Consider the following 25193-nt stretch of genomic DNA (forward strand, 5'->3'; position numbering starts at 1 on the left):
ATCTCAGTTGCTCTCCTCTGAACTCATTCTAACAGGCCCACATCCTCCTCATGCTGTGCCCCCAGATACAGCTGTAGTGCTCCAGGGGGGTCTCAAACAATGGACTAGAGAGCCACAATCACCTCCCCTGACCTGCTCCTCCTCACCCCTTTCACGCAGCCAAGCCCAAAGGTGGCGTTCTGGGCTGGCAGCACAGATTGCTGACTCAGGCTCAGCTTCTCCTCCATCCACACCCCAAGTGCTCCTGCTCAGCCCCTGCCCTGCCCAGCTCCCTGTCCCCTGCAAATGCCATGCTCCGGGGAGCTCCATCCACTCCCTGTGTCACTGGCAAAGCCATCCAAGCGTGTCCAGATCCCTCTGTCCCTCTGGAGGATGCCCCTTCCCTCCAGCACCAGTCAGTTCAGGGTCATTGGCAAACTTTCTGAGGGTACCTCAATTGCAGTGTCAGTGTCACCAACAAAGATGGGTAACAGCACCAGTCCCAGCACTGACCCCTGAGGATGCCTGTTGTCATAGCCCTCCCCTTGGTCATTGAGCCATTGACCACAAACCTCTCTGTGTGACCATTCAGCCAATTCCTTATCTACCAAGTGGTCCACCCATCAAATCCATCTCTCCAGTTTAGAGAAAAGGATGTCATGCTGGCAATGTCAAATGCTTTGCACAGGTACAGGCAGGTGACATCAGTTACTCTTCCCTAAGGTACCAACGCTGTTACCCCTTTGTTCTCTCAATCCTTAACTTTCCTTTTGCAACTTAGGTAGTGTAGCTGCAACACTTGGAACAAACAGAGGCACAACAGCCATTGAGTATATCAGCCTTCCTCATAATCCTAGGCAAGCCTGTTCTTCCAGGACCACTTAATTTCTGGGGCAAGCCTGTGCATGTGACAAATATCTGGCACTGTGTGACTACTGCCACCCAGGACTCTGACTGCACAAGCCCCTCCTGAGGCACTTGTGTGCCCAAAGGAGCAGCCACCCACCACATCAACTCCTCCTGAAGTAAGAAAATCTAATGAGGCATTCACTACCCTCTCTCCTCAAGGAACAGGTAGTGTCAGTTTAGAAACTTTTTCAGAGGAAACAGCTTTTAAAAAAAGAGGGTTTAAATCTCTGGAGAGGTACCATAGTGTTTCTAAGGGATGTGAAAGGAAAAGAAAATGATTCCTTAGGGATTTTTCTTCATTATCACCCCACCTGGAGAAGTGAGCACACAATGAGCAAAGGTCCACACATATTGATTTTAGAGCTGGGGAAGTGTGCAGCTAACAGCTTTTAAGTATCTCCATTTTCAGTTACTTCAACAAAATTACCAGTGAACAGTGTAAGAAAGTGAAAGTTTTTGTAGGAAATTGCGGGCTAAAAATGATCATTTAGGTCGCGAAATGTTTCCTTTCATTGAAAATGGAGGGCTTTCAAACCTAGGAGTTACTGCGAGCGTATTGCAGCGTCGTCTTCACCAGACATTTCCCAAACCACAGCCTGGTCGGATTTGTCCCGACTCGGAAGGCGGTGACCGGGCTCTGAGGGAAGTGCGAGCACCACACGGCACTGAGGAAGCAAAGCGGGCCAGACCGCACCAGCTCTGCCCCAAGCCGGGGCGTTCCCTGTGGGAGCAGAGCCCCGGGAACGTGGGGCCGGGCAGAGCGCCCTGAGGTGCCGCCGGCCCGCCCTGGGGCTGGCGGGGAGCGGGGGGAAGGGGCGGGAGCTCCCTGGCTCCGTTGCCCGGCAGCGGCCGCGGCCCCGCGATGGAGGCGGGCGAGCGGCGGCGGCTGCGGCAGGAGGCGGCTGAGTATTACCGAGGGCAGCGGGTGCCGGAGCGGATGGAGGACGCGCTGAATGCCCTGTTCCCGCTGCACCCCGAGGATCTCTACGGGGAGCTGGTAGCGCGGGGCGGGGAAGCAGCAGGGCAGGAGCGGAGCGGCCTCTCCTGGCCCCGCGAAGGGGCCGTGTGGGTGCCCGCCGTGCCCTTGCCTTTACCGTGCCCGTGCCTTTGCCGTGCCCGTGCCCCCTCCCGGCCCTTGACCTCAGCCAGGGTGGGCAGCGAGGAGCTCGGCGTCTCTGTGGTGGCAGTTCAGTGGTTTGTCCCCTGGCCCGGGCAAGCATTGCCGTGGTTCTGTGTTTGTGGCCCGTGGCAGCTGGGTGCTGTGCCGGTACATGTCCGCAGCAGCCGGGCTTCTTGTCCTCTGTTGCTTGCTTGTCTCTTGTCTCGACTCAAAAACGAAGTATTCCACAGATGGACTAGTGTTTGTCCCTAGCAAAGCTGCTGCTCAGCAGAGATGACTCCCGGGCCAGCGGCGACAGGAGACTGGGTGCTGTTCCCTCTGCAGCTGCTCGTGAAAGGCAAATGGGCCCCCATGGAAGGGTCAAGAACCAGACCAATTTTATCTGTTCCCACTTGGCAAAATATTGTTGACAGTAGTTGTAATGAAACTTCAATTAGTGGCAATACTGGAATTGCCGATACTAGAATAGCGAGCAGCTCTCGAAAAAAAAAAGATTTCTAGTATGGTCTTTGATGGGGGAGTGACTGTGGGATGGAAATATTTCATTCCATCTTACATTGTTTCCATTTCCAAGTGTTTTGCCATCATCAGTGGAAGGGACTGGAACTGGTAACACCTTTCCTTGCTTTGCTTGGTAGTTGGCATGTTCCTCTTCTTTGTAGCCCTGTTTTGTGCTTTTCCCACTTCATGACCCATGGTTTGGTGCCTCTCCAATACTGGATTGAATAATGAAACTAATAAGGAAGTATGTAGAAACCTCAGGTGAAAATACAATCTTTTTCCTAAACCAGCATCAGTGTTTGTTAACTATGAACACAGACCCAAATGTATTGGGTTATGATCGTTCATCAGGCCCAGTAAAGACCATGTTGGAAGAAGAATGAGGACTCTGCCTACCAGAAGTCATGGTTTCCACTTTTTCACAGCTTGCTGGAACATATAAATCATGGAATAATAGAATATGCGGGGTTGGAAGAGACCTGTAGTGGATTTGTTTAGTGGTGGATTTGATTCTAAGGTATTTCATGGAATAAAAGCCTCTTTGCCTGGAAATTGACTTTTAATTGAGTTCTTTCTCTTTCATTTAAGGCTAACTACTTTTCTAAATTTTCAAAAGCTCCAGTAATATGCAAATTAGTTGGAAGAAAAGTTCTCGATGGAGTTGGTGAGCCAACATTAGAAGTGGAAATATACTGTACAGTTAAAAACTATGAGAAGGTATGAGCTGCTTCTTCTTGTTTTATATATTTTACTAGGACAATATCTGAGAGAGGTACTAGTCTTCTCACATCCCAAGGAACATTTTATTTTCCATGTTTATGACAAGACATAAATCCCAGTTGAGAGTTGTAACTTGGAAAAAAGGTGTAATGAAAAGTTAGACAGTGGCAGCAGCTATGAAAACTTTATTTTTTAGGAATTATACAATATTTTGTGAGTGGGACCTGATGGTGTATCTCTGTATAACATTTTTTTTTCTATCTTAATGATCATGTAGGTTTTCCTTACACCTGTACTAACCTTATACATTCACTTTCATTTCACCTTTTTCTTTAATTTTCAGATCTTTATATTTCTCTTTGTGGTGCATTTTCAGAAAAATACAGTACAGTTGAAAAAAAGTATGGATAGAGGCACTTCTTTTACATTGAGCTAATAGACTGATGTGGGTGACAGTAAAGTCAAACATACCCATTTAGTACCTGCAGTGCAGAATTGATGGCTCACCTCTTCCCCAACCTGAAATATTCAAACTACATCTTTGCAGCTCTAGCTATTGTGGAGTAATTATTTCTACTTTCCCTCAGTTGAACTCTGGTTCACTTAATTCTTGAATTACATGTAACCTCGTAGATATTCACAGGATATAAAGTTAATACTCTTAATGGAGGCAACTGTGGGGAATTTGTAAATTATGTCTTCCTTTAAGTGAATTTTCTTAATATCATTTGTTGCTAATCAGTACAGAAAGATAGGTTTGAGTTATCTAAGTAAGACAAAAGTAATTGATCATGAGGAATGGCATTAAGCATGAATGCTGATGAATCATGGTACAACAGGCTACCAACAGCTGCAATAAAAGGTGTCCTAATGACTGTGTGGTCCTTAAAATAACTCCATTCTATTCTGATAGCACAGATCTGTCAGAGGGGTTTTGCCTATGTAGTTATAATTTTAGGTCAAAAAGCTTGAATAATGTCTGCAATTACCAAAGTATAAGAGCCTAAAAAGAAGATGCTGGATGAGAAAAGACAAGTGGAGCAAATAGATTTGGAGATATGTACTTGTAGAGTTGGTAAGCACATACCTCTTAGTCTTACAAATGACATTTCCAGGTTAGAAATGAAATAGTGTTTTAACCCTTTTACATTGTTTTGGTGGGGATTTTTTTTTTTGTTGTTTTCTTTTTTTTTCCCCTAGAGGATTTGTTCCACTGTAATGGCTACTCATTCTCAAATACCTGAAAATGCTTTACCTGAAACAATTGAAGCTGATGAGGAAGAAAGAAATGACTCTGTTCATACTGCTGTGGAATGGGTTAGTGACTCACTGAACACAATGTTAAGGGACTTGGACCCTACTGACCAGTGTCAAGCTGATAAGATGCTTGGGTAGGTCTTTCATATTATGAAAATTATTGCATTTGAATATTGAAATAGTCACCATTAATTTATATTGTAATGAAAGACATGTAGAATATACAAAGTTTCTACTTTTTAAAAAGTATTTTTAGGATATAAAGTCTGTCTCAGACCCGTCTCACTACATTATTGCCTGCTTTTCATAATTATGATATAAAAAGCATGCTGGTTTGGGTTGCAACACTGAACACAGGCTGTAGCAAGCAGACCTAATTGCCTTTCACATGGACTGGATTTAGGAAAACCTTGAGAAAGGGAATAAGGACTTAGTTGGAAAATGAGTCTAAATAAGATATTAATGCATTGTTTACACTACTTTATGTATCTCACATACTCAGTTTGCCTGAATTGGCTTTCTGTAACCCATGGGTGAAGATTTCACTTCATGCATGTAATTGAAATTCATTTCACCTCACTGTCTTAACCTCAGCCAAGCTGATGGATGTCATGAAGTCATGACAGGATCTGTTACTACCCATGCAAAGGAAATAAATCCTTCATGGTCAGACTGTCTGCTCAGAGCTGACTTTCAAACCAGAGTGATTTACAAAGCTTGTACTAAGATTTGCAATCCTTGTGGTCCTTTTTTGTTTAATCAGTGCTGCAGATGACTACCAAAAAAGAATGATATAATAAATTTTTGGACTTCTCCATCTTCACACAGGGAATCTATGGCAGTAGCTCACATACAAGCACTTTACCTCCTAGCGTGTTCATTAGTGGGCATCACATCTGTCTATATGTTACATGTCTGACAAAATTTTGCCCCAGTAATTTTTATGCATCTTCCCTCAGTGAATACTTTGCAAACAAGGTAGAAGAAAAAAGGGAAATTGAAAAGCAAGAAAAAGAAAAAAAAGAAGAAGAAGAAGCAGCAAAAGTCATTTCCCCTGCTTCAGGCCGTTCAGCCGCAACACCTAAGCAAAAAAAGGGACGAAAACCAGGTTTTACTTTATTTAATTTTAATATTTTCTGCAAACAGATATTGAAAAAGGTCCTAAAAGACACCCTGTCTCATGTTCAAAGGGTTTGGTTACTCTCTCCTGACCTTTTTGATCACAGCAGTTTCTGCAGTAAAATGAGGGAGGGGAACATACAGTTTCCTCATCATTCACATGCATTGGTTGAACAGTTTCTGCCTTTGTTTTACAGTTGGTTTAGACAGGAGGTTATTATTCTTCAGAGTGAGGAATAAGAATGGAGGAGGATGCAAATGAAGAATGAAAATGAAAATGATAAGGAAAGAAAAGGAAATCACAGAACTGAGTAGTAAAAAGGAAATAGAATTAAGATAGAAGCTGAAAACAAATGAAAGAGGAAGGAAAGTTTCCTTCTAACACTGAGAAAATGAGGAAATACAGAGAAAAGCAAAAGAGACTGAAAGAAGAGGGTGCGATGGGAGTAAGGGGTAGTATAGAGTAAAAGGAAGTAAGCAAACATCCTACTAGAGGAAAAAGGAAAAAATGGTTTGAGACTTAGAAAAACAAGGTAAGAATACACAGCCAAAACCAAACAACCCAAAGAAAAAAACCACCATATGTTATCTCCATCTATACATTAAACTCAGACAAAAAAGGGTTGCTGTCATTTGTTGGAAGGGCAGAAAAATTTGGCAAATTATTATTTCTTATCAGTTTAGTTGCAACTATCATATAATGTCAGTAAAATACCTCCCACTTCATATATTGGATGTGTGCACAGTAAATTCACCTTGCACCTGAGATTTAACTTCTGCAATTGTCAGGTCCATCCAGATATCATTGTGGTGTATTTGATACTTGAGTCAAGCTTCTGCTGATACATCTATTATGTATTTTCACTAATTGTGGCATTGACTGTAATATTATTGTTAGACTCAGTGCCCATTTGGAGCCAATATCAAGCAGTCCCCAATGCAATGATTCTTGGGAATCAGATCACTTATTGCAGCTTCAGTGCTCCCTCTAAATGTTCATGTAAGCAGTGTAGGCAATAAATATGGTAGTGGGAACTGCTTGGTTTAAAGCATTTTGGACAAAGTTATTGTATCTGAAAGGGAAATAAATTCTAATGAAAATTTAATGTGTAATATTTAAAAGACCTTTTTTTCTCTTTGGGAATTCTAGTTGTAATAGGCCTGAATTTTTTCTCACAGTCATTACTAGATTAAATCAAGTGTTTGTACTCTCAATCAGGTTATAACGTAATCTGCAATTTTTTATGCAAAATCCGAGCAGTTAAGGAGGACAATAAAGAAGACTGAAAACATGCTTTGGAAAGGAACCTGAAAAATGATATAATATTGTTGGATTCAAACACAGATAAATAAAAATACAAATTTCAGTGGCTGAAAGGTCTCCAAGAGAAAGAGACCCAAAATGCATTTGAAACCAGAGTGAGGACAGGGACTCTTCTTACTTGTAAGGTCATTCCATATAAAACAGCTGACAAAATTAGTTTTTAAAAAATAAATTATTGGGGTTTTGTGCATTGAGTACACACTGAAATGACAATACCATATTTACTCACATAACTCTGATCCACAAGCTGATCTATATTTAGAACCAAGGAAATGTTTAGCTACTACTCTCTGTGTTGTAGGAAAGAAGGTGTCACTGGAAGGGAATTCCATCCCACCTGCAGAGCCTGCAGAGGCAGTGCTGTGTGGCAGCTTGGCCATTGGGGGAACATCACTTGCCATAGCAAAGGCTGGGGCCACCATCAGCTGTGTCCCATTGTACTTACACACTGCACTGCTGAAACACAAGGTACATCTGGCTTTGGTCATTTGGTTTATTTCATCCCAGTTATCATAATTAGTGCAGCCAGTTGTGACAGTGTTATTAAATTTGCCTCATAGAATACACCCTTAACACATTGCCCGTGTTTGAACCCTGTACCATAACTAAAATATATAAGAAATTATTCTGATGTTCACGTTTTTATTTTCACCTGACACTCCCAATGACAGGAATCACCTAAAGAAATTACTCTACCACTCCCAATGATTACTGTGTTGAACTGTGAAAAAAATTCACCTACAAAACTGAAATTAATCAAAGAAGTTATGCTTATACCACCAGTTGAGTTATCACTCCAGCAGGTACTGTTTCCTTTTTTTAAATAAATGTATTCTATAGACATCATACTAACTACGTATGTACATAAATATGTAGGTCTTTTCAATATAGTCCTTACAAACTATGTTTTTCAGTTTTTGTTAGCTTAGAAGGCCAAAGTTTTAACAGATGTTAGTGCAGAATTCTAACACTAATAACATTGAATTAAGTAAAAAGATTATTTAAAAGAAGAACCATGAAGATTTAATTTAAAATGGATGTTTGTATAGAGGAAAAATCAGTGCGTTGAAGAAGATGTCAAGGAATTGTGTTACACAATAATAAATTTTGCAGTAATAGATTATAGATATTGCCAGTTGTTTGATATAGCATACAAACCGACCCATAACAATTTCACAAGAAAGCATGAAATATTAAGTTGCTTAAAAATGAAATTGTGACACTAGAAGGGAATACAAAGAGCAAGAAGGATGGGTGAGACAGATGGGATCAGCCCTCTCTCTTTTTGTTTAGCCATGTGTTGCATTAAAGAATGTATCTGCACAAGATGCCTCCATTAGGGCTCTGATTTCTACTTTGTGTGCTGCTGACCTGAACAAATAGCTGAGCTCGATTCTCTTTCTTTTTGCTTTTCCTTTAACTTTTCTGGTTTGTCCCCCAGAGCTGTTAACAAGGTCCCTAATTCTGCCCCATTCAAAGCCAGGATGCCTCCCAGTGCCCATGGGAGAGGAGGAAGGTGTTTGCTGCAGTGCAGAATTCAAAGCTGTTTGTGCTGTGTTGTTGCCAGCTGTGACTGACTTCTGTCCCCTTCAGTATTCCTTTACTGGCACAGTGTGAGAAAATCTGAAATGTCCTTTACGAAGTTCACACTCAACATTGACTAGCTCAGCTGAAAAGGAAAAAGAGCCTTGCATTAAAAGCAATGAATTCATTTAGTTGGAGTGTTCCCCAATGTTTAAAATCAAGACAGTGATTTTTTTTTTCCTGCTTCTTGGGAGTATTCTGAAGGTAAATGCACTCAGTCTTGTCAGAGTTTAGGAAGTCTTAGGCAGAGTTACAGATGGAAACAGGGATTGTCACCTTCCCACTTCTCAGACATAAATGCAGACCCAGATATTTTTTACTTGTTAGATATCTGAAGGGCTGCTTTTGGGGAGGAGAGTGCTTTCCTTGACGTCCCATAATCAAATAGTCCAGCTCATTCCACTGCTGCTAACCCTTTATCATTGGATATGACTGCATTTTGTGGATGGAGAGATTGTGTTTAGGAGTCTCTAATGGTTTGAGCTTTTTTGAAGACTTTTTATTAAAATTTGCATTTAGAATGAGTGTTGTGTCTCTTCTGATTTAAGCTGCTAAAATGAGTTAACATAACTTTCTTTTGAAGATTACTATTGTTTAATTTCAGGGCATAGAAAGAGTTCAGGAAATTCAGAAAGAAATGACAAGAAAGATGGAGTCTCCAGGCAAAACGGTACAATAAAAAATGTGTTCTTGCAGTGAGATCTACTTCATTTGATCTTTTACTACCCTTATCCTTTTAAACATCCACATGGAACACTTAGCCTATTACAGGCCTGTGACACAGAATAGAGGATGTGTTTCTCTGACAGATGAATAAAACATTGGCCATTTGGTGATACTAAATCAGAAAACTTAGAACAAATCATTGTTCTAAGCATAAGGCTTTCTGTTTGCCTTCAGAAATATCCTGGGAGGGAGTGAATGGTATCAGAGGGCATATACAATATATATTCTGACCTTGCTACACCTCTCACACACAACATATTTTATTACAGGTGCTATTACTGTAGCAGTAAATCAGTCTCAGTGTGTGCATGTGCTTTTTGGAAAGCAATGTTGTTGTCTTTCTCCAAGTACAGAGTCTAGATTCTCATTTTTGAGATCCCCTGTATTTTTGATGGACTGGGTGAGAATGTCTTGAAAAACAAATGATGGTTGGACAGATGTCCACCTAGAAATAAACATTTTAAATTAGTAACCACTGCAAAATAAAACTATTAAATAAAGCTATTTCCTAACTGAAATATTTGGTCTCTTTTGACCAAAATTCAGTCAATTCTTTTTTCTTTTCTTTTCTTTTTCCATTGAATTGATTTCTTTCTTCTTTCACTCCAACAGCCTGGTTCACGATCAGACAGTAGGAGAGGAAGAGGACATAAAGCTCAGGTAAGAAAAGAGATTTTATCTCTAAGCCTTCAACAAGGTATTAATAGCAGCAGGAAACTTAAAATGTTCTTAACAAAGGAAGAATTAATCTACATCACCATTTTGGAAAGGTCAAGGCAAGACTTAAATATTCCAAATGCTCATATTTTACATAATAATTTAAATTCTTCTGACTATACCTTCCCTTTGGGGGCAGTAGAGGAAATGGGGAAATTTCTGGGATCTGATAATTTTTCTCAGATAGAAATCCTGGTAATTTATCCAAATGAGTATTTTGCAGGCCTGTAGCACCAGCAGAGAACTTTTGTGTAGACCATAAACCTGTAAGATTTATGGATTGTGCTGTTTCCCAGCCCTGGGAGCATAACTCCCCTCTTTATCCTGCTGCATTCAGTGCCCAGGTCCAGTCTGAGGTTATAGATAACATCCTCTGAGCCTTTGGCTGGTACAAACCAGTAGCCAAAGGGCAGCACTCACAGTATTCCACAGGTCATTATTTTGTATGGCTCAAATGATCTTTTTTATCCCTTCAAAACTGGTAGTTTGTGGGTGAGTTTTCCAGATAGTGGGATGGAAATGGCATGCAGGTTTTGCTCTTCATTCTGAGATGATTTAAATATTATCAGGTGAGAATCATTACTGTTGTGAATATAAAGAGAAAGGATCAACAAAAGCTTTCCTATTTTATTGTTGCCAAAACAACAAAAAACTCATCATGATGAAGATGCTGACCAATGTTTTCCTGGTGGGTAGTTTCTGTATCAGTACCACAATATGTACTGCAATCAGAAGGTAGAATATTTCTGTAAAATATACACAAGGAAACAATGCATTAGATTTTCTGAAAAAAAATCTATTTATTTCAGTAGGAGAAAACTAAAGGAGACAGTAGTGAAACTGAATTTAAAACTGATAAAGGCACCATGTTAGTTTGAACTTTTTTGTGAGGGAAAAAAAAGAGAAATTTTAAAGTAGGCAGTGAAGAAGAACTTATTTAGGTTAAGGAAGTGAAAACTAGACAGAGAAAAATGTTTTTATACATATAAAAACATTCGATGCTTTTAATCAAATGTAACAAGGCACAGCATATGGACATCTTGAAAACCACATGAAACTGCAGATTTAACCTCCATCTGAAGTGCAGGAAGACTGCAGCTTTTTTTTTTTTTTTGCTGTCTGTTGCTGCATCTTTATAATCCAAAATTCCCAGACTTGAAAGTTAAAAATCAGTGCTTGGAATGCCTACAGAAGAACTGACAACAGAAGGAAATACATGAAATATTTGTTCAATACTTGCAAATGTGGCTGATGTTCAGCAATACTGTCCCTGAAGCAGACAAGTGTGTGCAGCTGGCCTGGAGGTATTTCCCCTCTATGAAATTTGTTCCTTCTAGAAGTCTTGGGAGATTCTTGAGGTTTCTTGAACACTCTCCAGAGTCAATATCAACGTCATAGTTGAGGATTAATGAGCAAAAGCTATTTAAAAGTGGAGGATATGTTTTTGTGGCAAAGAGTTTTTCCATAGCACCAGAGCATTTGTGGCAACCCAGTGGTTGTTAAGAGTGCCTTTAATATAATTTTTTAAACCAGTGCTAGCCATACAAGACTTGAGATCTGCATGAGTAGACATATTTCCAAGGACTATTGCTCTCTGCTCATTAGCACTTGATAATCCCTCTTTCCTAGACAATTGTCCTTAAAGCCACTAAGGAGATTTGTGAGAACAAATCTATAATTTGATGACTAAATGCAGACTGAAATGACAGTGAAAAAATGCCCATAAATATGTATAATCACTGTGTGTGTAAATAAAATGATTATTTTTGTTTTGCTTTCAGCCATCATCTTTAAAAAGAATATCACACTTAGGCTGCCTCATAACAGGACATGATAGTCTAGAACAACTGCTACTCCAAATACAAACAGCTTGCAACAATATAGGTCTGGAGCTGGGAACAGACATGTACTTAGCAATAAATTGTGCTGCTCATGAATTAATGGATTATGTAAGTTATTTTTCAATTTCTGTTTGCTTGGGTTTTAAAATAAATGTTGCTGTTAGTTAACATTATTATTATGTTGCAGACTCACCTACAAGCTCCTAAATCCCTTTTTAAAGGTAGCAATCAAGCAAACAGAAAGAATTATCTCTGAATTTATAAATTCTGGCTGAATCTGCTTGTTTTTCCATTATATTAAGCTACATCTCTTGTTTTCTTCAAACTATCCTGACATTTGCTTGTATGTTTACTAGGATATGTTTATATACACGTTAGTGCCCATCTCATTGTGCATCAACATTAATGTTTTAATATCAGTGTTTTAATGTTTTTATTTGACAAAATCTGTTTATCTCCTGATAAAGTCTTACAGTTCTTGCCCCTTATTCCACAATCACTCAGGTTTTTTGTAAGCAGAAAAAGGAAGTTCCAATTCCATTTAGTACCTCATGAGCTTTTGTGTTGGGGTGTTCTGTAGTGCCAAAGCTTCCATTACCAATATCTTTTCTGAAAGCAGTTGCTCTCCTGGCTGTGATATCTGTGTCCTATACCAGAATGTGCAAAATCTTAACCACTGAATTACCAGTAATTCTGTAACTTTCTGTTATTGTACTGTCAAAGCCACTAAAGCAGTGGATATCCTGGCACAGTTTTACAGTGTGCCCTTAAAATTCCTCCCAGGCTGCAGTTTGTGCTTCCCAGAATGATGAGATTGGTTTTAAATGAGTCTATTTTTTTTTTTAAGGGGAAAGAAGGGAAAGACAGTGTCTTGTTTTTGAGAACTGAGGGTGCACTCCTTGCCCCAGCAATATTTTCTTCATGAAAATGATGAGAAAAAAAAATCACCTTTTTTTTTTTGGGGAGAGAAAAAGAGATTTTTTTTTCACACGAGCTTCAATAAAAATATTGCTAACTTCATGCTGTAATTGTGTCAGACTGGCAGCATTGCCTAAAAAATGCTGAAATAGATCTCTCTTTGGCAGTGGCATTGTTCAGAGCCTTTGGCATGAGCCCACTGGAGCCCACGGTGTCACTTTAGGCAGAGTTTTCTGTAACAATGTGCTGACAGCTCAGACACAGGGTGAGGCAGATGAGTGAATGCCTCCTGACTGAAGCACACACAGCCCCTGCCTTTACAGAGATGGGTACCCTCTGCTTTTCAGGGTCCTAACTCCTTATCTTACATGCTTTTTACTTTGCTTTCTAGGGGAAAGGAAAGTACGAAATACTCACTGGAACATTCAAAAGTCCTGATGAAATGGTTGCCATGTATGTGGAAATGATTAATAATTTTCCTTTTATTATTGCATTAATAGATCCCTTAAGAAAAGAGGTAAGATTCCACAGTGAAGTCCTTTAAAAACGGGTGGTGCTGTTCAGTGGCACATCACTGACCTTTTCTCATTTTTACAAAACATGTAAAATACAAAGCTTCTGATTTTCAAGTTTTTAAGCACAAAAACATCACTAGAAAATATGTCTAACAATTTCTTTGAATATATTTTATTGGCAATATCCAAATTTTTCAGTACTTTTTACATAATTTCTGATGGAAAATCCTGACAGAATACAGTCAGTACACATACCTTTAAGAATTACAAGAATTTGCTTTGTTAAAATCTGATTCTACTTGCTAAACCTGATTCTACTTGCTTATTTACCTTACTAAATCTGATTCTACTTGCTTATTTTGATTACATGTCCCTCTTTATGTACACTATTCAAATTATAAGGTGAAATTATAAAATTCAAGTGTATTACAAAAATTGATGTGAATTGCAATATTATATTAAGCTGGAGAAGCAAACATTTGAACATTGTTGTATATTCAGCCCCAAAAACACCAGAATGTTATTGCTGCAGTTCTTTGTGATGGATATTTATAACCAAATCCTGTCACTGGCAGCATTGCTCTGCAAAATTTTTCAGGTGGGAGTAAGACACCTCTGTGATCAAAGTTAGAGGAGTTAATTAGTGTGGCCAATCAACTCCAACAATAAAGCACAATAATATTAAGCATGTTATCGAGCTACAGATGGATAAAAGAGATTGTATAACTTTAAATATTCACATTTATACATGAGGTTAAATCTCCATGTGTTAAAAAAAAGAATAAAAACTTAATTGCTGCAGAACCTACAGTTGAGATTCTGCAGTTGCACAACTTAACACAAAATTTGCTCTTGGTGTCAAATTTCATTTTATGTTCTTAAAAATAAATGTAGGGAGTTCCTTTTCATGAACAAAAGATAAAGACTGTGATTAAAGGGAGAAGCAAAGTGATGTTTGTGAATCTGCCCAGTGCCTGAATCAATAATTCTTAAACTGATGAACTGCAAAATCCAACTGATTTTGTCCTTAACTGGAACTTTAAAAGTTCATTTTTTGAATAACTGTGTTTAGTATGACCTCACTCTGGTTAGCCTTGCCTCCCTGTGTTGTTTCAGTCTGACTCCTGAATTACCAGGCTCCAAAACACCAGGTCATTCCCCACTCCTGCCAGGGCTGCAAACTTCCTTGGGAATTCTTAAGAAGGAAAATATGTGCAAGATGAGAATCAGCAGGAGAATTACAGCACACAGTGAAGGGCAGTTGGGAACAGAGTACAGAGTTAAGGGAAATGCCTCTCCTCCTCCTCCCAAATCTCCAAGGTTTACCCATGCCACCTCTTTGCCTCTGATAATTAGATCCTTGAGGATTAGTTCTGGTACCAGTTCAATAATTCATTGCCAGACACCAGACCACTTTGGTGTTAGAATTTAAACATTTTTTCAGGTGTCAAAAACTTCATTTTCTCTTGCGCACAGGCTTGAAATCCATACAGGAATGGCACCTGATGTTGATTGCAAGTACATAAGTACAAAAAACTAATCCACAGACCAAGAATGGCAGAATTATGAAACAGAGATGTTTTTAATGTGAGAACTTTGCATTCTGTGGATACAAAGCAAGCAAATGAATTCGTAAATTTCTTCTTTCAAATTCTTTACATATCCTTGTCCTTTATTTAGCCTGGACCATGTAGCATGTGGACAATGCATTAAAATAAAGAAACAAAGACCCTGAAAAATGGAGCTTTCCTAGAAAAGAGAGCATTGTATTCTTCTGTTCCCTATGGGTCCTGCCATTGAGTCTATGTCTCCTGTTCATTATTTGATGTTCAAAGAACTATGACACATGAAATATTAACACAAAAATGATTAATTTGAATAAAACAATAAAAAATTATTTTATGTTCCATCAAAAAGAAGTAAATTTCAGTAGGAAAATCAAAATAGCAGATCCCTATTTAATTTAATTTAAATATTTTAACTATATTTTGTACAAATAGTGGTGATTAATTTCAGATTAAAATTTATGTTTTCTAGCAAAATCTTAAAACCCAAGGAAAATCCAAGTGGTATGTTTTTCTTAGGCAGACAGATTTAAAATACAGTATAAAACATAGTATGCTTATATGAAGGGCATATTTAGGATTAAACCCAGATTATTATTTAATTTTTAGCTCCTCAATTAGAGTTTCCATTCAGTTTAGTTGTTTAAATTTTTGCTCAATTTGTTTGTGCAGGACAGAGAACAGTGGAGTAGCATCTGTCGTGCCCTTGGTTCCAAATGCTTCCTGATTGCTGAAGATGCTGCCACGCAAATTTCCAAACTCAAAACTGACCAACACATAAACATAGCAATGTGCAGTGGTGTTGTCCTAAAATACATTAACCAAACCACAGTGTCAGACCTCATAGAACTGACTGGAATTCTGGATGGTGAGTAGAGGGGGGAAAGGCTGAAACCAAACCCTACCAGCCACACCTGTAAATATTACATGTTTGTATTTAATTATTCTAATTAAGTAAATGCTAATTTAGAAGGCACTTGTCAGAAGAAACTGAAATTCAAGTTTTGATTCAAAAATCAAGGGGCTTAAAACAGCAGTCAGGGCTTCAACTGTTGTCAGTTAATAAACTGTGAATGTTTTGAATGTGGGTGCCCTTTGACACTGCAGCTAAGTGTCATGCAGTTAGATATCAGAATTAAAGAAAATAAGAGAGATGTGGTCAATTCATCTCGATTTTGAATAATTTTAGCATTAATAATTTAAAAATTCAGACACGTGCAAACTGTTTAAAATTGCATTTAGATAGGTTATTGACTACATATTATTGAGCCTTTGTGGTGAGTATTAAGGACCTGTGCAGCTTCATATGTAAGATTTCTCTTTGTATCAGAATTTTTTACACCTAAGTATTAGAAGGACAAATTTAATAAAGCTTAGGTTTTTTCTTGTTCCTTAAAAACACCCAGAATTGCTATATCGAAGTGAGTAAATAGCAACTAAAAGATTCCATTCAGTCAGGATGGTAAATTCTTTTTTGAATGGACGAAAAATAATTACTATAGTGAGGAACACATTTAAAATAAATAGCACAGCCTGATCAGACAGATCAGTGAGAGGCAGAGATCAGGACAGGATGTTAGATGTTCCCTTATCCATCTGAAAATAAAACAGAATGCTAATGTAGCTAACAGCAAATACAGCAATACCGTTTACATTTTTGTCAGGTGGGGTTTACTACTGTTTGTATTTAAGCTTGGATAGCCCAAGGGTAAAAAAAGAATGAGAAGTCCAAACAATTTCTGTGTCAAATAATAAATTATACTCTAATGAAGGTGTTCCCTCCTGTTATGTATAGGTCAAAGACATATTTCCATATTAGGAAGTCCAGATAGAGAATCTTCAGATGAGAGCCTCGTGGATCTGGTAAGTATTGAAAGCTGCTCAATTGCAGAATTGCAAAAATACTGCTTTTAACATGTACCATTTTTAAAGGAGAAAGCCTTTTTGTGCTTGAGAAAGAAACAACATTTTACAAAATGGGCATTTTCTAGGGGGTTGGTTTTTTTTCCCCCACAGAGAATGGTTATTCTTTTGAGTGTAAAGAGAGCACACAGGAAATTTGCCAAAGCAGGGAGTATATTCAAAAGTGTGTATGATCCATTTGCTTGCATTAGTTTATAAAAAAACTGTGAGTTACTTACAACATTTCTGCGTAGTAACAACATTTTAAGCGAATATCCTTAACACTACTATATTTAATCTTTTGCAAATAAAATTTCCCTTCAAGTGCCAGCGAAAATTACTGTTAGCATCAGGCAAATCTTTCACGGAAAGGTTTCATTTCCCCGTTTTTCTCAGCGGAGAGACGCGGGTGTTCAGTTAGACTGAGGATACCGTGTTTTATTTTTGGGAATGACTTCACTTGGCCAAGTGAGGAGTTTTACCACGGGCCCTCTCTCGTTGCAGGCTGTGGGCCTGGGTGCCAGGTTCCTCAAGCTGGGAGGTCTGTCCCGCGGAGAAAGGGTGGCCAAATACAACCGGCTGCTGGCTATAGAGGAGGAACTGGCCACGAATGGAGCGCTGCGTACGAGCTTCTTTCTTACTTTGTTTTCAGCCTGCCATGAATACGGGCACAAAGATTGGAGGGAGAATGATTGAAACTGCACCCCAGGAGGGAAGCGGAATCAAAAGGCTATAAATAAGGGCTGACAAAAAAAGCCTAGGATAGCACTTGCCACAATGTATATTGTTGTCCTAATGGATTATCTGTTTACTGAATGTTAAAATAGACCCCTTCTTGAGGAGTAGCCTACATTAAGCTTTTTTTCCCCCAGAATTAATTGGTTGGAGTCTTGAAGCCCACGGAGTAAAAGGAACAAAACAAAAACCCGTGCATATAATGTGTCGAAAAGCTGCCAAAATGGAATTTTAGGCCAAATACCCCACCTCCCTCGAGGCCCGAAACATATATTGCTAACAAAACTTCATTTCACAACCCTCTTTTGTGTTACATTTCCAGCAAAATGTGTTTGGAGAGCTACAATTGCGTGGGTAAGCCTTAAATAAAACCCAAGAAAACCCTAAGTTGACGATGCACATTCAGCCTTAGCCACTTGTATGCATCTGCCTGCCTGTTTCAGGAACTGCATCTTCTTTTTGCACTGTACCGAGGCACTGTTAAATGCTTAACAGTTCATTAGAGCCACTTCTCACTTGCTCAGGTATCAATCAAGCCAGAATAAAGACATGCAGTCTAAAGGGGAGGCAGAGAGACAAGGAGAGGAAGAATGGAAGGAAAGGGTTTGCAGGAATTGTATTATGCCTAAGAAAAGGAAACACGAAGCAGAATTAAGTCATTTTACCCTTTTGTTTGTAATAATTTCCAGTGTTCTACACATAGGGTAGCAGCACTTGACACGCACGCTATAGAGCAAAGTTTTTAATTGATTTTTTTTTAATTGAAAATATGTTGAGCTTTTTGAAATCTCCCCCTTGCTCATAAATAACCATTGTAAAAAACCAGAAACATAAAAAATACTTTTTTGCAAATAGTTTCACTGAACGCACTTTTCAAAGATAAGATAGGTAATTATAGAACTATGAATTTGAACTGCCTCAGCAGTATTAATATATTGCTTCCTCAAATGGTATAGTCTAAGCAAAGGCTCTCGAGTCTGACAAATATTTAGACCTATATCTGATGAAATGAAACGGCAACAATTCCCGCCACCGTTAATCACTTGGCAGAAATGAGATCCAGTCGCTAAATCAACAGCAGGGCAGTAGCGGAGCAGGTCTGAGCTGCATACCGAGCTCCTCATTTGCTGGGCTGGGGATCCCCAGGAGAGCCCAGCCGGGACACCCCGAGTGGCTCATGGCTGCGAGGTGACTCTGGGCCATCGGGAGTCCCCCGAGGAGCCTGCTCGGGGCTCAGGAGCATCGAGCCCGGCTCTGCCATCGCCTGGCCCCTCTCCCGGAGTGTTGAGAGCAGCCGGGGCTGCTGTGCCACCGCAGCTCCGGGACCTGCTCTGGCCTCCCCTCGCTGGCACTGCCCCTCCTGCCAGGGACACCGGGCTGGTGCTTAGGGCAGGGCTGGGGAAGGAGTCACAGGGCTGGGAAAAACCTGGGAGCTGTCGGTGGCTGAAGTGCCAGTTATGGGATCAGCACTGGGACAGGGGTTTATGGGCACAGTCAGCTGGTGGGAACCTGGCAAGAGCACCAGTGCAAGGGGAAAACAGAAGGCAGCAAGGTGAGATGATCAGTGAGGAAAGGAATGCAGTAAATATCCCAGCTCAGGCTGCAGTGCACCTTCTCCTGGTCCTGTAGTCAAAGTGTCCTTCCTTTCTAAGGAATGACCAGACTTTAAAAAGATCTGTGTGCACCAGAGAACTTTACAACACACCCCATTACAGCAAACATGAGCTTTTTTTTTTCTTTTTTTCTTCTATTTCAGGTGAAGCAAAACTTGAATTTGTTGATTTTGCTGAAGAATCACAGCCAGGACAACTTCCTGATGTGCTTCCTGCCCCAGAGTAGGATTAGTTGCCTCCACAGCTCTCAATCAGCCCTGGAGATTCACAGCCTGCCTGCTCAGCTCCCAGAGAACAGCACACTAACCTAGGCTGTCAACATTAACTTTGGGATAAATTTCTAAGAAAGACATTTTACTAAGAAACTTACATATTAACTATACCTAAATCCATTTATTTTCGAGCAGTCCAGCCAGATATCTCTAAAAGATTTCAAATACTGGCTTTTCTTTTCCCAGGGACCATTGCCTTCAGCTGAAACCAAATTAACTGAGCAGTAACCATAGTCTGAAAATACCACAAAATTCTGTGCTGCATTTACAAATTGACAAAACAAATACTGCTGTGTTAAGTCCAAAACTAAATGTTTGTTTTGAGAAAATCAGAATCTCCCTCCATACAAAGAGCAAGCTGTTGACAAACAGTAAAAAAAAACCCAAACACAAACAGAACACCACATTTTACAAAAAAACAAAGGCCCTGAGTGTTATGCTGCTCCATCCTCCCCACCCCCTCAGTGCTACTCTGAGATCCAGCCTGCAAAGGAGATTTTGCTCCACTTGCAGCCTTCAAGACAAGTGCAAACCCCAAATGTTGGGCACAGAGCTGTGACTGGCATCAGTAGGAAGCCTGCTCCAGTTGGCAATAGTAACAAGTCAATTCCACAAGGTCTGGGAAACTTGTCAGGAGTCTTTTTAATAAGCAACAATGAAAAGTTAAAGAAATAATTTATGTTCTAGGTAACAAAACAGTTTAAGTAAAAGAAATGCTTCTTGAAAAACATCTGGGTTTTGCATAATTTTAAAATCTGAACATATAATCCAGCAGCAGTAATTTGAGGAAAAAAATACATATATGAAATTTTGCATTTTAAGTTCAGTGTAACAGACAACTAAGTAAAAAATTAACAACCAGAACCAACTGCTCCCAAGAAATGAAAATATCAGTGAGAGACAAATTCCTGCAAGTTTATGAACTGTATGTAATTCAGTCATTAGATCAAGTCCAAGATTTTCGTAGCAAACATGCAAAAACCACCAAAATAGATGTGAAACCACCACACTCATTACTATCATTTTATTTTTTTGGAAAAGCACCAGACAGTTGCATGCAGAGCCAAACCAACAAACTCAGAACATTCACCCTTCAATACTATCACTGTTTCAAATAATTAAATAAAAAAGGATCCAAATGCATTCAAGTCCGTGCCCACCCAATTTCAGTTACACCAATCTTTAGGTAAATCCCTGATTCCATTTGTCCATTATAAAAGAATGAGATACTGTGCTGAATTTAAAGAGACTACCATGGAATGTGAATTGGCAGTGGAGCAAATCAATGATGTTCCTATCTCACCCTTGTCATAGGAAATAAGGGCTGAGGGAAAATGGGATTTGTGTTATCAAATACAGACACCTGAAGTGTCACCTAATAAAGAAATTAATGCCACCAGTGTGTGCCAGGTTCAAAGCAAGGGCTCATTTGTGTTAGCACTGTGAGCTTTCAGCTGGGAGTTCTCACAGTGTTGATGATTCCCAATAACTTTCTGTCCTTTAATGAATCCCAAATGCAGCTCATACCCACTGGAGCCTAAGGCAAGTTATTTTTGTGCAGCAGTAAAAACAGACTCCAGCTGCAGCAGTTCCAAAAGCTGTAACATTGAGACAAAACTCAGGAGCAAGTCCTTCTTTGCAAAGCTTTTAACCCAACTGAGACAACCAGTCCCAGCCCACAAACCCCTGACTCTGGCTATCACTGCCAAAAATTTTGGTACCACAGTGAGATGCTGCACTGCCTTTGCTTTTCAGTCTCTGTCCCCTGACAATGTGAGACAGAAGGGTTGTGCTTGTGCTTTTCATTTCCTGCCTGTCTGGGGACAGTGGGCAGGGGACCAACAAGATCTTGGTTTAGGTGGATATCTTTAGAGCAATGTGTCTAAACACATTTTTATTAATAATTAGTAACACCCCCATACTGAAGCTGATGAGGGTGCAATCACTGACAGGGTCTAACCCAAACCTGTCCAGCTCAAGGGGGATTCAAGGGGCTTCTGGCAAGCTTTGGAACAGACCTTCAACAAGGCATCTTCTCAATAAAGGAAGAGTTTAAAAAGCCTCTTCAAATCCATTTTTAAAGGTAACTGACAAAATCTAAGAAATTAATACCCATACCTGCAAAATTAAAATGGGAAAGGGATTTTGAGTGACACACAGTTATTTAACACTTCAGTGCATGTAACAAAAGCTGCATACAAAAGACCATTTCAATCTGTATTATTTCTGTCTGGAGTACAGACCGTGGCCCCTAGTAACACACCTAAGCAATTCACAAGTCCAGATAATGATTCCCAAAAGGTACAGCCTTGCAGAGTAACAATTAACAGCTAGAACTATCTGTTTCTTTCATTTTCCCAACGTTAGTTTCTTTATGCAGTGGCTTGCTTTTTTCCTCTTTCACTTTGTTCTGGTTCAGGGCATTTTCAGACATTTGATCCCCACTGGTGGACACAGGATCTAAAACTACCACGGATTCTGTCTCTTTTTCACTGCTAGAAGCTTTTCTTGTCAATTCTGTGTGACTAGTTGATCTAGAAGAAAAAGAATAAATATATAAATACAAATGACAGTTCACATATGCAGAAGAGCAAAAAAACACTGAAAAGCATTTCTGTTACGTAGCACATACAACCAAGACAGGTCTGCTAAGCTTATAAATAGATTTATGGATTTAACAGCTGTTATGTACAGATAGCAATGCACAAAATGAAACAGTCACATTGCCCCTCCTGGATCATTTGTTAAGCCAGGCATGGAAGATGAAAAATGAACTCACAAGGCACTGAAAAATGGTTTCCCCACACCTCTATCCCACAGCCACCTGACTGGGGGCTGCACTGCATGACTGAGGCACAGCATAACCAGGTGTTCCCTTGGCTGCTGCTGGTCTCACTGGGAGCAAGCACTGATGATTTCTGGAAATTCACCTACTGGTTTGCTGAACTATCAAGGGCTTTTGACCCACGCTCTGTGCTGCAGAAATGGGGTTACACCACCTTTGTTTGCAGTGCAGGGATTCATGGGGATAAAAAGCCTCTGAGCAGGGAGGAAGGAAAGGTCAGAGACACCTGGGATATTTGTCAAAGCTGGCATCAGCCTATAAACAATAAAAGCACTTGTGTGTATTCAGAAGCTTTGTACTGAGGTTGAAAACATGCAGGCAAATCCTTAGATTAGCTGGAATGCACCAGCAGAGAACAAGGCAAACACTGGGAATGCTGGACCTGAACAAATGGCAGACTGGGGTGTTCCCACTGCCACCTAAACCCTGCTGGCTGGGCAGACAGAGAGCCTGAGAACACAGGCTGTGCCTCCTGCACCCTGCATTCCAGAGCCTGATCCCCCAGATTCTGAGCCCCCAGAGCCCTCAGCCCAGTGCTGGTTGGCTCAGAGCTGGGCAGGCTCAGGGATGGCAGCCACATTGCACTGGCCCATCCTTAGGCTCAGCCTTACAGGCCACTATGGATGCACCATCCACACCCACAGAGCCCAAACTGGGCAGGTGCTGAAATCCCTCAAGCTGGAAGGTCCTACATGCACTGTAGGCTTGTCCTTTTTTTCCCCCCACTTTTCCTTTTTTTCCCCGCTAAATTTTCATATTTATTTTTAAGGAACAGTCTTCCATTCTGGTAAGGTAACACCCTTGAGAAGAAAAGGTAGAGTCAACTGGAGGCCAGAGAAAGAATTCAGCTACAGGATCCATCTGCCACGAACTGCCCTTTATTGTGACAGTCTTTGTCCTAAAGAAAATGACAAAGAAGAAAGAGGTCACCCCACTCAACAATTAGAACACTGGGTGAGGACTGCACCAGCTCCTGATGGGGAGAGAGTAAATGAACAGGTTAAAACCAAAAACTAATCACAGAAACAACAGTTGCTGCACTTTCCATTTCAGAAAGAATTTACTCAGCTTGCTGCTGCAGCGTTGGATAGAACAAATGAAATTCCATGTTCAAGCTTTAATTACAAGAATTGTCTCTAACATTAGAATTTTGGTATAAGTTAATTAATGCAGAAATTGGCACTAATAGATACAGTTTCAGACTCATTTGATTATCATCAGAAGCTAGTGATTTCAAAAGGAAAATAATGCTTATTTTATGCAAAAGTTGTCAATCATTCCAGAAAAATACAAGGCGAGGTATTTTGAATGTTACAGCAAATTAAACTTTTTAAAGCAGTGTAACCAGAAGAGGGTTATTTTAAAAAGTGCTACTTTTGAAAAGCTGATTGCCCAACACTATAAAAATGGTCAAAGCCATAAATGCCAAGTTCATTTTTATTTCACTTTGGAGGTAACTATCTTTCAAATCCCAACAGCTGGACTATTTAATACAATCTGGTGAATCAAAGTATAATTCTTCACTGGGCTCACAGTGGGGAGTCTGCATTAGTGTATGGCAGCATTCCAACAACTGATGCACAGCCAAACGCTCTGAAGTCTGTTTCATTTATAACAAAAATGGATAAAATGGCAATCATATTTACCACCTTCAAAGGACAGAAAAATGAAGGATGTCGATATAACGTAGTTTAATGGAGAAAACCGGTGATTAAATCAGTGCTTGCAGCATAAAAATAAGAATTACTATCCGACTTTGTTGTACCAGTATTGCCTTCCTCAAATCCTTCACACTGGTGCAGCACCAGCCTGACAATGCTGCTGTTACAGCTGAGGCATTGTTAAAAATTATTAACCCTATTTATCAGTTATTCACAGCTTAGTTTCAACAGTTTGCCAAGAGCAGAATGTTTCAGTGGGAAGAATGAACATAATTTTGGTGCTCCTTTTCAAGAAACAGCATCTACTCGTACAAATAAAGCTGGGAAAGGCAATGAGCAAAGACAGAGTTTGCCACAGTTCTGAAAAACTCAATTTTGTCCAGCCAAGGTATTTGCATTCAGTTCTAAGCAAAGTTCTTCCCTCATTGAGATTGTTAATGCTGTTATCAATATTCCTGTTATTTGTCCAGCTATACATTTAAACCAGAAATTGAGACCCCAGTTCTATTGTACTCATTCACACACAGTTGCTCACAAGTCTGCATGTATTTTTTTATGACTAAACACATCAGATCTGCACTTAGATATATGGATTTAGATGATAAATGCATTTGAGATTAATTCTATGGGATATGCAGTGTCCCATGCTTTGTTATGTAAGAATATCAGAAGCAATCTGTTCTGTTTATATAGTTACAGAACCTACAGAAGGTGTAAATACTAAAGGGTTACTAAAGCCTGTGACGTAGCACTGCTGTGACCTTTGCATAAAATTTACAGTAGGAGTATAAAAGGACAAACTAAAGATCAGATTGTTAACTAAGATTTGGATTTTCTTTGTTTCCTCTGGTAATATTAGAACCTTGGCATTATTTGACCTGGGTCAGTGTTCTATTCATGAAATCATTGTAAAATCATTGTAATGTGTATCCATTAGAGAACAGAATTTTATGTCAGTATTCACTGAGAATAAAAGCAAAAAACTGCATGTGTGTCTATTATTTCAGAATTCTTAACAAGGTAGGAGAATAAACCAGCAAAGAGCACAGGCGAATACTGAACAACAGTAAAAAACACACCAATTCCAAGTTTTGAAAGTCTGAGATGAACAAAGAATTCCCTCACAGCACTATCAGTATTTGTCCAGCAGTGATTACAGGGAATATACCCACAGTATATTCTCACAGTGACACTGCTGAATTAACCCTCTGTTCCCTACTGAACTACCAGTGCTACCTGCAACACCAGACATCTGTGAAGGAAGAGCAAGAAACCTTCTCCATTTCACAATGCCCCTGCTAAACCCAGCTGAGTGTAAAGGTCTGCAGCATAGCAGCCAGCAGGACAGAGCTGCAGAGAATCTTTAGCAT

The 25193-nt window shown here is 39.7% G+C and overlaps 2 protein-coding genes across 3 annotated transcripts in view; one reads left to right on the plus strand and one right to left on the minus strand.

Annotated features, from left to right (window-relative positions):
- The first annotated feature begins 1750 nt into the window (after nucleotides 1–1750).
- Nucleotides 1751–19428, plus strand: ENO4 (enolase 4). Its single transcript, XM_030241360.2, has 14 exons — nucleotides 1751–1885; nucleotides 3098–3226; nucleotides 4430–4620; nucleotides 5446–5594; nucleotides 7231–7397; nucleotides 7601–7732; nucleotides 9118–9183; nucleotides 9852–9899; nucleotides 11738–11905; nucleotides 13107–13232; nucleotides 15468–15663; nucleotides 16591–16658; nucleotides 17202–17319; nucleotides 19189–19428. The coding sequence occupies exons 1-14, from the start codon at nucleotides 1751–1753 to the stop codon at nucleotides 19269–19271; spliced, it is 1776 nt and encodes a 591-aa protein (XP_030097220.1). The 3' UTR covers nucleotides 19272–19428.
- Nucleotides 19429–20326: 898 nt separating this feature from the next.
- SHTN1 (shootin 1) overlaps nucleotides 20327–25193 on the minus strand; it is a 54699-nt gene continuing 49832 nt past the window's right edge. For both annotated transcript variants that reach the window (XM_030241184.2, XM_030241183.2), the window contains exon 17: nucleotides 20327–21851. In XM_030241184.2, coding sequence (XP_030097044.1) covers nucleotides 21641–21851 — 211 coding nt within the window. In that variant the 3' untranslated portion in view covers nucleotides 20327–21640. The remainder of the gene's footprint in view (nucleotides 21852–25193) is intronic.

This window comes from Serinus canaria, chromosome 6 (assembly GCF_022539315.1).
Source record: "Serinus canaria isolate serCan28SL12 chromosome 6, serCan2020, whole genome shotgun sequence".
In the NCBI taxonomy this organism is placed as follows: domain Eukaryota; kingdom Metazoa; phylum Chordata; class Aves; order Passeriformes; family Fringillidae; genus Serinus; species Serinus canaria.